The sequence below is a fragment of the Cupressus sempervirens genome, chromosome 2, assembly GCF_028749045.1.
Source record: "Cupressus sempervirens isolate cs-2001-9-10 chromosome 2, ASM2874904v1, whole genome shotgun sequence".
Taxonomy (NCBI): Eukaryota; Viridiplantae; Streptophyta; class Pinopsida; order Cupressales; family Cupressaceae; genus Cupressus; species Cupressus sempervirens.
In genome coordinates, this window is record NC_143119.1 from 1,270,454 (window position 1) to 1,283,234 (window position 12,781).

Consider the following 12,781-nt stretch of genomic DNA (forward strand, 5'->3'; position numbering starts at 1 on the left):
CTTCACGGCCTCTTCTACTCTAATTATTTCTCTCCATTTGCAGGTTCTATATCTACAGACCTCTGTATCTAAACAATTCATTATACAATCTTCTTCCCAATTTAGTTTTCTGTCAAGAAGAGTATATTTTCCCATTTGTTTGAGATCATGCCTCACCAAATCATTTAAGTCATAAGTCCTGACAGTGGCTATAGGAAGCATGAATTCTGCTATGCATGCATCTATTTAAACTATTTTATCTTTTTTTATCACAAAATCTCCTACTTTTATATTTCTAACTACAAAAGAGCATTTCTTAATAGTAGGACCTAAGTATTCTTTATTCATCATAAGTAATTTCTAGAAAAACTCTAATTGTCCTAATCTTTCATGGACATATTTGAGGAATGCACTCCCTTTACATTGTTTTTCTAACTTTTCAAAATTTTTTTTCCAAAGTCTTCTCCTTCGTAAGGAAGTGCATTTTCGTGGCTGTATAGACGTTGCGCGTATTGAAATACACGAAACGCTCTTCGGATTTGGAACTCTTTTATCTCCCGAGCTTAGGCGCCATGCGGATCGTCAGCTGGAATATAAACGGCCTTTACAACACACTGAAAGATGCTGCACATCGATATGATTCAGTATCCAATTACTTTTTAAACTGTCTTCGAGCCGATATTATCTGCTTTCAGGTACGTCTACCCTTTTTCTGTATTATTTTTCGGTTCAAATTTAATAGTAAATTAAGACAAGCAGCTGCATGGAACCAACCTCTAAGAGTTTGCTAAGTACATTTTGAGAGAGGACGCCGGGATGTTTTCTAGTCGGAGGAAGGCTGCAATTTTTGGAAATACAAATATTAGACTGAATGGCGTTGCAATCCAATTGCCGGCACTTCCCAACCTTTTCAGTGCCTTAATTTTCTGTAGACCAGTTAGGAATCGGACCCACGATCATCAATTTTGTCTATAATCCTATATTTTTGAGGTATTAACCCTTTTGCATGTAAAGACCCTTTCCAATAGGCCACTAAACAAAACCCTAAATTTAATACATTGCTAAAATATATTGCTGAAATAAGAAAATAATAGTGCCAATGTATTCATTCAATGAAAACCAAATGTTTTTACAAATGATATGGCAATTTTCAGCACCGAAACATTATGACATGGCACATTACAGACAAACCCTAACTGGCTGTATACAATTGAGAACTTGTTACAACTACAAACTGAAATGAAGAACCTGGATTGATCTGATATTGGAGACTGACTGCTGAAGATGATATGGTGAAAGTGCAACTCCATTTGAAACACCAAACCAACACTTAAGCACAAGTGAAAGGACTGAAATATCCTTCCCACAGCTGCAATAATTCAGGTGATCTTTCACACCCTCAAAATTGCGTACCAATTGAGAGTATTCGTTCTCAATGGCCAATTGTGACTATTTGCAGAAACCCTAGGCTCCACAATGCACATCAGCAAAAATCAATAATAAATCTCGATGATAGGCAGTGAGCCCTCAATGCCTATTTATTCTTTTTTCCTCGATAGGTCGGCCTCTTTTTTTAAATTATTTCTCTGCTCCTTCCAGCAACCTCTAGAACATTATTTTATTTAATGACTTTATAAGATATATCACTTAATTAAATATAAAGTTACCTTGCAATATATTTTTTTATCGATAACTTTATAAATAATTAACTCCTCCAAAATGGGGACATTACAGGTCCGCCCCCCCTAAAATTGCTTGGCCTCAAGCAATCTTAATGCTGGATGCTGCAAAATCACTTCTCCCTCCCAAGTAGCATCTTCAATAGATAAATCTTTCCACTTAACCAGATACTCTCTGATTACTCTCCTGCGAAGTTGCTTCTCTCTACTATCCAGAATGGATTCTGGCACTAAGATCAATTTTCCTTCATCATCCAAGGCAGGTAATACTGCAGAAGGCATCACATTCTAACCCAACGCCTTTTTGAGGCGTGATACATGAAACACATTGTGCACTCTACTATTTGCAGGAAGCTCCAACTCATAAGCCACCTCACCAACTCGCCTGACGAACCTGAATGGTCCATAATAGCGTGGCTTGAGTTTCTTTACACCACTCTTCTTGAGAGTGGACTGCTTATATAGCTGCAACATCAGGTAAACCATATCATTTACCTCAAAGCTATGCTCAGTCCTCTTTTTGACTGCATACTGCTTTTGCTGGTTCTGAGCTCTAGCAATGTTGTCTCTGAGAGTAGCAACTATATCCTTACTTTCTTGTAATAGTTCACTTGCATGGGGTACCCGATTGTCTCCCAACAAAAAATCTAAGAAACTAGGTGCCTCATAACTGTAAAGTGCCATGAAGGGTGTCATTTGTATAGTCATATGGTATGTAGTATTATAACAATACTCACAGAGATATATCCATCGGACCCAAGCTCGCTGTTGATCTGCCACATAATTCCTCAAATAGCCTTCCACCCATTTGTTTACAATCTCTGTTTGACCATCAGTCTGTGGGTGATAACTAGTGCTAGGTGTAAGCTCAGTACCACACAACTGTAATACCTCTTGCCAAAAGTGACTCATGAAGCCGCTGTGCCTATCACTCACAATGCTCTGAGGCAAACCATGTAATTTGAAAACCTCCTTGAAGAAGACCTCTGCCACCTGAGCTGCTGAGTACGTAGTAGCAATAGGGAAGAAGTGAGCATATTTTGTTAGCCTATCCACCACCACATAGATACAATTGCGCCCCTGGGCCTTGGGTAAGCCCGTAATAAAATCCATAGAGATGTACTCCCACTTCCTGTTAGGAATAGGAAGTGGCTGTAGGAGCCCTGCTCGATAAGTGTGCTCTTGTTTGTTCTACTGGCAAACATGACACTCATGCACATACTGCAAAACATCAGCCTTAAGTCCCTTCCAAGTGAACCGTTCCCGTACTAACCTGTAAGTCTTGAAATACCTAGGATGGCCTGCTGTAGGTGAATTATGGAATGCTCTCAAAATCAACTGCTTCACTTTCGATCCTGGGACTAAGTAAATCCTGTTCTTGTAAATGATCAAATCCTCTATGAGAGTGTATTTGGTGTCGATTGTTGTTCACTCCACTATAGCAGAGGCCCACGTGTCTTTGGCATATTCTGCTACAATCAAGTGTCGCCAATCCTTTGATATCTGAATCATAGAAGTGAGGTGTGGCCTACGGGATAAAGCATCTGCAACAATATTTTGTGTCCCCTTAACATATGTGATATCAAAATCATATGCCTGAAACTTACTCACCCACTTCTGCTGATGATCATTCAGGTCCCGTTGTCCTAAAAAGTGCCTCAAACTATTATGATCAATTTTAATACAAAATTTGCTGCCCACAAGATACTGTCTGAATTTGGCCAAGGCATGCATGATGGCCAACATCTCCTTATCGTATATGCTGAATGATCTCGTAGGTCCTTTGAGTTTCCTACTCTCATAAGCTATAGGATGCTTGTCCTACATGAGTACAACACCAACTCCCTCTCTAGAAGCATCACATTGAAGCTCAAATGGCTTCGTGAAATTAGGCAATGCTAATACTGGGCATGTAGTCATTATTTCCTTGAACCGCATAAAACACTCCTGTGCCTCCCGAGTCCACACAAATGCCCCTTTCTTCAGCAAATCTGTCATGGGCGCTACATGTCATGAGTAGCCACTGACAAACCTACGATAGAATCCACATAGACCAAGGAACCCTCTTAACTGTGTAAGGTTCTTTGGTGGTGGCCAATCAACAATAGCATGGATTTTTTCAGGATCCATTCGCACTCCTTCCACACTAATGATGTGTCCAAGATACAACAATTCTGTCATCCCCAAATCACATTTGGGCTTCTTGGCATACAAGGACTCCCTCTGTAAAATGCTCAATACTGTCTCCAAGTGCTCTAAATGTTTCTGCCATGTCCTACTATAGATCAAAATATCATCAAAGAACACCAGCACAAATTTCCTCAATTGATTGTGGAAGACCTTTTTCATAGTGGACTGAAACGTGGCAGGTGCATTAGTCAAACCAAAAGGCATGACTACAAACTCAAAGTGCCCACAATGACACCCGAAAGCAGTTTTCTCAATATCCTGCTCTCGAACTCTAATCTGGTGATAGCCCGATCTCAAATCAATTTTTGTGAAATAACAAGCCCCATGCAATTCGTCTATCAACTCATCGATGCGCTGGATGAGATATCTATTCTTTATAGTTCTCTTATTCAACATCCTGTAATCAATACACATTCGTAGAGTATCATCCTTCTTTTTTACTAGAACAACAGAAGATGCAAAAGGTGACTTACTTGGTTTGATGTGTCCCATTGCTAGCAACTCCTTGATGGTCCTCTCGATCTCATCTTTGAGTCGTTTTGGGTGCCGGTATGGTGTGATCATGATAGGCTTAGCGCCTTCCTCCAGCTCGATAATGTGCTCAATGCCTCTGTCTGGTGGCCTGCCTTGTGGAATCTCGCTAAAAACCTTCTCATACTTGATTTTCAATTTCTGAATATCTGGATGATATTCAGTCTTATGCTGCTCTTCCTGGGTAGGCATCAAGGCACATATTGTTGCCCACTCTATATTATTATGCTTGGCTAATCTCTCCATCCGTCTAAGTGAGATAGTCCTGACATCACCATTATGAATAGCCTTCAACACATGAGTCCTGCCATCCACCTCGAACCGTATCTCCATATCCTCTAGTCTTAGAGTAACCTCCTTCAAATAATGTAGCCACTGCATTCCGAGTACAATGTCCATGTCACCCATGTTGACCACATAATAGTCTGCCTTGAACTCATAGTTGTTCAGGCGCAAAGGTAGATCTCGCACCATCCTGTTATAGCGAAGAGTATATCCATCAGCTACCTTGACTCTCAATCCTTCGAACTCCTCGGTAATGAGTCCACGCCTCTCCACAAATCGTGCATCAATGAAATTATGTGTGGCACCTGTATTCAATAGAGTAATAACCTTCTGCCCTGTCAAGACTCCCCGGAGTCTAAAAGATCCCTCTCTTTGAATACTAGACAGACGTGCCTCCTGTAAATGTAACTCTGGAGCCTCTTTTTTCTCAGCACTATCTATCTCTTGTTCACCCTCTACTCCATTAGGATCCTCATCATGGTGCTCTAAGCTGTCTGAATTTGAACCCTCGTAGTAAGCCCTCATCGCTCGGTTAGCCTTCCCCTTAGGCCTCATAGCACAATCATGACCAAACTCAAAGGGACCTTTGCAAAAGAAGCATAGCTTCTTCCTACATAGGTCATTAAGTGTTTCCTTATCGAAGGGTACAGCTGACTTGCCTTTTGAGTCACTAACCTTCTCTTTACCCTTGCTGAATTCCCCTTTGATTGACCCAATATTTGGTCCAGCAATAAGTAAATCATCTACATAATGTGCAACAACAATAACCTCATCTTCAACTTTTTTCACATAAAGATTAGGATCTGATTTGCACCGTTTACACTCATGAAGTCGAAAGTATTTTCTCATTCCATGCTCATGTTTAAAAAAAAAAATAAAAAATTGACGGAGCCACTATATATATTATTTAAAATAAAAACAGGTTTAAGGGTTCATTTGGGAAAGAACCTGAAAGGAAACCCGAAATCGTCACCAATACAAAGATGCCAGGAGATTCCGTACAAAATGTCAAGAAGGTCATAGTCTCAGAAAACTTCACAGCAATGTTTTAAAATCTCCACACCAGTTTAGATCTTTCTCAAAAAATTGCATATGGCACTTTAGTCAAACTCATCATAAGACCTCACCCATAACAACCTCCAACATTCTTGTATTGGATCTTGAAGCACAAATTTCTCTCAACCAAGTATGGCCCCTAGCACCAGAAGACTGCCCTGTCAACTGCAAAGGCCCTTGAGGTGAGCTTAATGACTGTGAAGGAGTGTGAAGCTGTTCACAAAAGGTAAGCTGCGAACGCTGTATTTGGGAAGACTGATTTGCATGAGAATAATATTCTTGGGGCATTGGTGATTGGCAATAGTGTGATTGCCATATGAGAACGTTAAAACCTGACCCAGTGCTAAAGAATCTTTTACTGAGTATGCCTCAACGAAAAATTATATTTACAAACAGTGACAAAGTTCATGCTGCAAAAGTGCTAAGCAGACTTGGGTTAGAAGATTGCTTTGAAGGTGTGATATGCTTTGAAACTCTCAATTCTTGTCAAGAAACTACTGAAAATAATAACAGCTGGGATACAACCTTTTCTGATATGTGCAAACCACCTGTCGTTTGCAAGCCCTCAAAAGAGGCTATAGAGCGCGCTCTTGTCCTTGCAAATGCTGATCCAAAAAGAACTGTTTTCTTTGACAACAGTCTTAGAAATATAGCAGCTGGAAAACATATAGGCCTGCATACTGTATTGTTTGGCACTTCAATACGGACAGAAGGAGCAGACTTAGCACTTGAAAGCATTCACAATGTTAAGGAAGCCCTGCCTGCAATTTGGGAAGGGAATGAAACCTCTGAACAATCAGAGGGAGCAGTGAGTATTGAAACTGTTATAAATGCATAGAACAATCTTGGTGAACACCAGTAGTAAACGGATTAAGAGGACCCAAAGCACCAGCAGGTCAAACATTGCGCACCCATTCACCAACTCTCCACATCCGAGTTTGATCAATTTGTCCCATTGGAAATGCTGGAAGACCATCCTTTTCGACAAATCAACGCCCAGCCATGACAAAATGTTATGATCCCAGGTACGCCTTCCACAGTGTTTTTTAAGCAAGTTCTTCATTCATTCCATGTTCAGTATATCTTCTGAACAAGGCATCAACTGTACCATGTACAGCTCCCAATAAAATTCCACACACTCCAAATATATCGCTCTTGTATTCATCCTCCAGGGTAGTTACAAATGTAAATGGCGAACCTAAAGCAACTGACCAACCTAAAGCAATATCAGTTGCTCTTCCATCAACATCCTGGTGAACAGAAAAACTAGTGTTTATTCCTGCACCATTGATCTCTTTGCCCTGTACATATAATTCCAGTAATCATATTCTTAATGAAATCACGAAGGCCAGGAGCATCATTCACAGTGCAATAGTATTTTGTAGCACAAGGTACTGGATGACGACATGGAGAGTGCCAAATGATAAATCATGACAAACTTGTTTCATTGTTAATGATATCCAATAAATTTGGGTATAGCTCTGCCAGTGTAGTTGGATCCCAACTATCTAGTTCCTTTCCATCATATCCTAAGTTTGAGAGGTAGTCAGCCAATTGGTTACCTTCACGATAAGGATGATTGAGGAGGCAATTTTCAAAAGTATTGATTAGGCGCCAGGCCTGTTTTAGCTTGTATGCTAGACTTCTGCATTGAATTTGTCTATTAATACAAGCCTGAATAATAATAAGAGAGGCTTCTTCCACTTGGAGCCGAGGTTTCTTCATAGATGATGCTGTGACAAGACCAAGGAGCAAAGCTGAAACCTCAGTATTATTGTTAGTGCCCCATGGAATAGGTGAAGATTTTATAAATAGAGGTATGCCCAAGTGATTTCGTACACACACACCTATACCAGACATCCCTGGATTGCCATGAGATGCACCATTGAAATTCAGCTTAATAACACCTTGGTCTGGAGGATGCCATTTCACACTCAATCTTTTTGTTTTAGACCGTAAATAGATTTCTTTGATCTATAGACAAAGTTAGAATTTTCATGTTCTATAAAAGTTGGTGGTTGATCCATATATATTTCCTTATATAAGTCTCCATTCAAGAAAGCATTTTTAAATTCCATTTGATGAATATGCCACCCAAGACTTGCAGCCAAGGAGACAATAATTGTAAATGAATCCAATTTAACAACTGGTGTAAATGTTTCCTTATAATCAACGCACTCTTTTTGTTTTTACTCTTTGCCAACCAATCCAGCCTTGAATTTTTTAATAGCACTATCTCATTTAAATTTGGTTTTGCAAACCCATTTGCAACCAATAACATTCTTTCCTTTGGTGCGAGGCACAAGTTCCCAAGTGTTGTTCTTTAGCAGTGCATCATATTCCTCTTTCATAGCTTGCTCCCATTTCTTTCTTTTTTTTTAACTTCCTCATATGAGACTGGGTCATTAGTCTATAACACTTTGGCCTTGAGAGCACTACTATTCCCTTATTGGTTTTCAGGTCCTTGCCTCTAGATTTATTCAACATTCTTTGTCTTTTGTGTAGCTGAAATAATTATCTTCTTCATCATCACTTCCTGCAAAAATGGTTCGTCAAGCTTTAGATGTTTTATTAGCGCACACTTTATAGTCATTGGTACTGGGAGCACTTGGAAGTTGCGAGTGTTTGTCAAACTTTACATCTCTATTGACAAAGATTTTCTTTGTTACCAAATCATACAATCTTTAAGCCTTTTGATTCTTCACTTTAATGCATGCATAAGCACTTCTCAGGTTTTCTACCACTCCATGTTGCTTAAAGGTTAATATTTGTGAGAGCTTTGGTGGAGATTCTATTCTCACTATTGCAGCACAAGGAACAGCCAAACTCCAAAATTTACTATACAAACTTTTAGAATGTAATATACAACAAGCCATTTCTAAAAGAGTTCTATTCGTTCTTTTAGCAACCCATTTTATTGAGGGGTATAAGGAACTGTCTTTTGCATTATAATGGCATAATTTTCATAAAATGATTCAAATGCATAATTGTGATATTCACCCCCATTATCTGTCCTTAATCTTTTAATTCCGTTTCCACTTTGATTTTCAACTAATGCTTTAAACTTTTGAAAAACTTCGCACACTTCATTTTTTCTTTCAAGAAAATAAACCCATACGGGCCTGCTACAATCATCAATATAAGTGAGAAGGTACTTGGCTCCTGAAAGTAATGAATAAGCTGGTTCATATAAATCACTATGAATGAGTTGCATTAGGTGATTAGCTCTCGATGCTTTTCTTCACTCGAAAGGATCTCAATGGTGTTTACCTGACACACATCCTACACACTCTCTCACTAGCTAAATTTTTTGTTAGTCCTCTAACCATATCTTTCAACTTTCTATAATTTATATGTCCAAGTCTAGCATGCCAAAGTTTTAACATGTAATCAATTTGAGCAATAAAAGCACAGGCAAGTGTGAGTTTATCATCAACCAAACCAACAACTTTGAAGAGACTCTTTATGATCAATTCTACCAATACCATCTCTAACAATAACTTGATTACTAGAGACAAGAACTTCATTTCAAACTTGAATAATTTTAAATACTGAAATAAGATTCAGCCCTAATCCTTCAACCAATAAAATATTTTTCAAAGATTCATTTGTCACATCGACAATCCCTATGCCTAATACTAGAAGTTTCATCTTATTTTTAATAGTAATTTTTTGATCTGAATTCTTCTCCTCATAAAAATCAATAAACAAAGATCTGTTTTCAGTCAAGTGAAATGATGCTTCTGATTGTAAAATCCATTCTTGATTAGTCTCTGAAGCAAAGTATCCCTCCTTGATAATAGATTCACTTCTGGGTCTAGCACTTACCTCCATATTTGGGTTGTTGTTTTTTTTTTTTAGGGAGATGGCTACGGAGCTATGTCTATGTGCATTGCTATCTTTAAACCTTTCTTCCTTGGGCTTGTACTGCTGCCTTTCATTGTCCCTCTTCTTCAAACAAAGTTTCTCTATATTATTCTCACCACCATAATTACTACAAATAATGGGTTTTCTTCCCACTTTCTTTTCTGTGCCATTATTTCTAGGAAAAATGTTAGAACCATCTTTGTTTTGAAATTTATTATTGTATTTCCAATTCTTCTTTGCATCCCCATTTCTATCTGCCTTGCAATGCTTAAACCTTTCTTCCTTGGGCTTGTACTGCTCCCTTTCGTTGCCCCTCTTTTTCAAACAAAATTTCTCATTATTATTCTCGCCACCATAATTCGTCCAATAATGGGTTTTCTTCCCACTTGCTTTTCTGCACCTTTATTTCTAGGAACTTTGTTAGAATCATCTTTGTTTTTAAATTTATTATTGTGTTTCCAATTCTTTTTTGCATCCACATTTCTATAAAATGATCTTCCCTTAGTTACATATGCATGATTCTTCTTAATATAACCTTCTTTAACAAGTTGAACTTCTCCATTTAAAACAGAATTACAAAATTGATCAAAAGTTTGTTGGGGGGCATTGGGATTTCATTAATAACTCTTTTCCTCGATTCTTTAAAAACCTTGTATGGTTGGGAAAGCTTATTTTCAACCATTGCAATCAATTGGAAATCAATCATTTAGCTGGGCATTTAAATATTTTACTTCATTGAAGTAATCAATCAGTTTTTCCAAAATCAGTAGGAGCCAAGTTCACCAATTTTCCTTCTATACAATAAGTGTTGGCAGTATCTTGCATCTTTATAATCTTTTTCTAAAATTTTCCATAATTCTATTGGATCAACAATATCAACAAACCTTCTGTCGAGATTGGGATTCAAGGCTCTGCAAACGATACCTCTAGCTTGCTCCAACTTGCTTTTCCATGACTCCTTTTCTTTGGTAGGATGAGGTTCTCCAATTTCTTTGTTCACTATCCTTCACAAAGCCTTTTCTTTTCTCTTAAAGTATTCTGGAGTTCAATCTTCTAATCTACAAAACCACTTCCATCAAAGATAGGCGAAACTTCATTTGAAAAACCCATATTAGCAAGAAAAAATAGCCTTCAAACAAATATAAATCCAACAATACTCCAGCACTGTCAAAATCTCTAAACCAACTCTAGCTCTGATGCCATGTAAAAATAGTTCCAAATATAATGATAAATTGAAATAACAACAATGAAGAGGACAAGGTAGAGTACTAAATCAAAAAGAAATAATGAAGAGATCTAGCTGTTATTTTAACCAATCAAAGAACATACAATTACATTGCATTACGTTCCTGCTCACAATTAGCAGCCTCATATTTATAGCTGAGCTTAGAAATGTCTAGAATTCTAGAGAATTAAAACTGTAACATTCTTGTTTTTGGACAACTTCTAGTTGTTTCACTCTTCTAGAAAATTCTTTCTTTCTAGAACATTCCACACATTCTACAGAATCCTATACCTTAACATCTTATTCTTAAATTTTCTGAAGAAGGGTTGTGTTTTTGAAATACCAATTTAAGGATATGCTGGAGAATCTGATCCATCCATGTTGGATTAAAGAACATTTATTGGAATAACCTTATCTTCAGTGTCTACAACTCCACTTTCTCTATCTGATTATTGTTAGTTTTGTGATGCATTTAATTTTCATTCCTTTGTGGCATGGAAAAAATGGACAAGAGGTTCCTCCATTGGCTGACCAGAAACTATTACTTATTTGGAACCATATAAAATCTTCCTTATTATTAGTCTTGTAAAATAATCTTCATTTTTATACTACTCAGTGGCTTTAGAATGTTGAAAACAGAGGCTTACTTTAGTTATGTGAGCATGGAGAGGCCTTGATAGTGCATTTCTTTTTATCTTTGGTCAAGTCCAAACCGTTGTCCTTATTTTTCTTTTAGGCTTCTCTTATTTTGGAGGTCAGGGTACATCAATCCCCTAAGATTCCTTTTCAATCATTAAGGTAGTAGTGATTTGGAGAATTACTGCTCATTTCTATTAACTTCTCCTCGACCAGCTAGGTATCAAATTTAGGATCTCCCATTTGTTATTGGGCTATGATACAACTGAGCTACTGGCCTTCTTGGCGATCGACCCATTTTTAGGTCGGGTGTGGTAAATTTCTGAAAACTCCCCCCTTGAACAACACCATAGTTTCTCAGGGAACCTAGCTTGTTTTGGCTCTGCTAGGCTGGGCTCTGATACCAACTTTAATACACCATCCAGAAGTTGAACTTAGGATCTCCCATTTTTTGTTGGGATATTCTACCGTTAAGCACCTGATCGTTTTGGTGATTAATCCATCTTTGGTTTAGTGGCGTCTTAGCTTCCAAATAGTTGACCATGGCGGGATGACTGTCATCCAATTAAAGGTAATCAAGCTATAGATGACCATTGGTGGGTCAGTCTCATATCTAGTGCTCACTCCAAATCATGACAATGCATAGTGAACAACTCATCTCAATCTGTAATGTCTAAAAGATTGTAATTTGTAATCTCAAAATCCTAATATAACGTGATATCTATAATCTTGGAATCTATCATATGACCCATCCTTGATCCCCCGCTAGTAGACAAGGGAGGAGAATACAAAGAAGGGTCCACCCTACAAGGGAAACAAACTAATGCCAGAATTACATAATGGGCATAAGCAATCCTTTGGGATGACTACATCAATATGATGAAAACAAATCATAAAATCCAAATCATCAAAAGAATCACAAACATGTATAAAACCCATAGCACTTTTAATATCCATCAAAGATGTCACAATTGCAGCATTTGAAGAACCGTTTGTTGTCTTCTCTAGAACTAATTCTAACAAAAGCTTTGAAACACACAACATAGGTTTGGACACTTTTTGGAAAACAATTAGAGGCATCATGAGTATGCTGACCACATTAAATACATGGGTGTTGGCCAAAACAAAAACTAATGTATGACCATAGTGATCACAATAGGAACACAATTTTGGACCGGATTTGACATTGGCAAAGGAAGATTCAACTTCACATGTATTTGTGATAACCCTATATTGACATAATTAATTTTGTAAATATTTTAGTCAATGATATCAAACCAAATAAATATTATTGATGAAAGTATCAATCGATATTGTTGAAGGATAATAATCA

General features: G+C 37.8%; 2 protein-coding genes across 5 annotated transcripts in view; both read left to right on the top strand.

The window, feature by feature from the left end:
* Positions 1–409: 409 nt before the first annotated feature.
* LOC149570778 (uncharacterized) overlaps positions 410–12,781 on the top strand; it is a 153,447-nt gene continuing 141,075 nt past the window's right edge. Inside the window, exon 1 of one of the 4 annotated variants that reach the window (XM_089812340.1) lies at positions 410–674. In XM_089812340.1, the coding sequence (XP_089668466.1) occupies positions 552–674 (123 nt within the window). In that variant the 5' untranslated portion in view covers positions 410–551. The remainder of the gene's footprint in view (positions 675–12,781) is intronic. The other 3 variants (XM_089812341.1, XM_089812343.1, XM_089812342.1) reach the window with 3 other exon arrangements.
* LOC149570779 (uncharacterized protein C24B11.05-like) lies at positions 6,015–6,629 on the top strand. The gene has a single exon (XM_089812344.1). It carries the CDS (start codon positions 6,037–6,039, stop codon positions 6,556–6,558), a length of 522 nt encoding a protein of 173 aa, XP_089668470.1. The 5' UTR covers positions 6,015–6,036; the 3' UTR covers positions 6,559–6,629.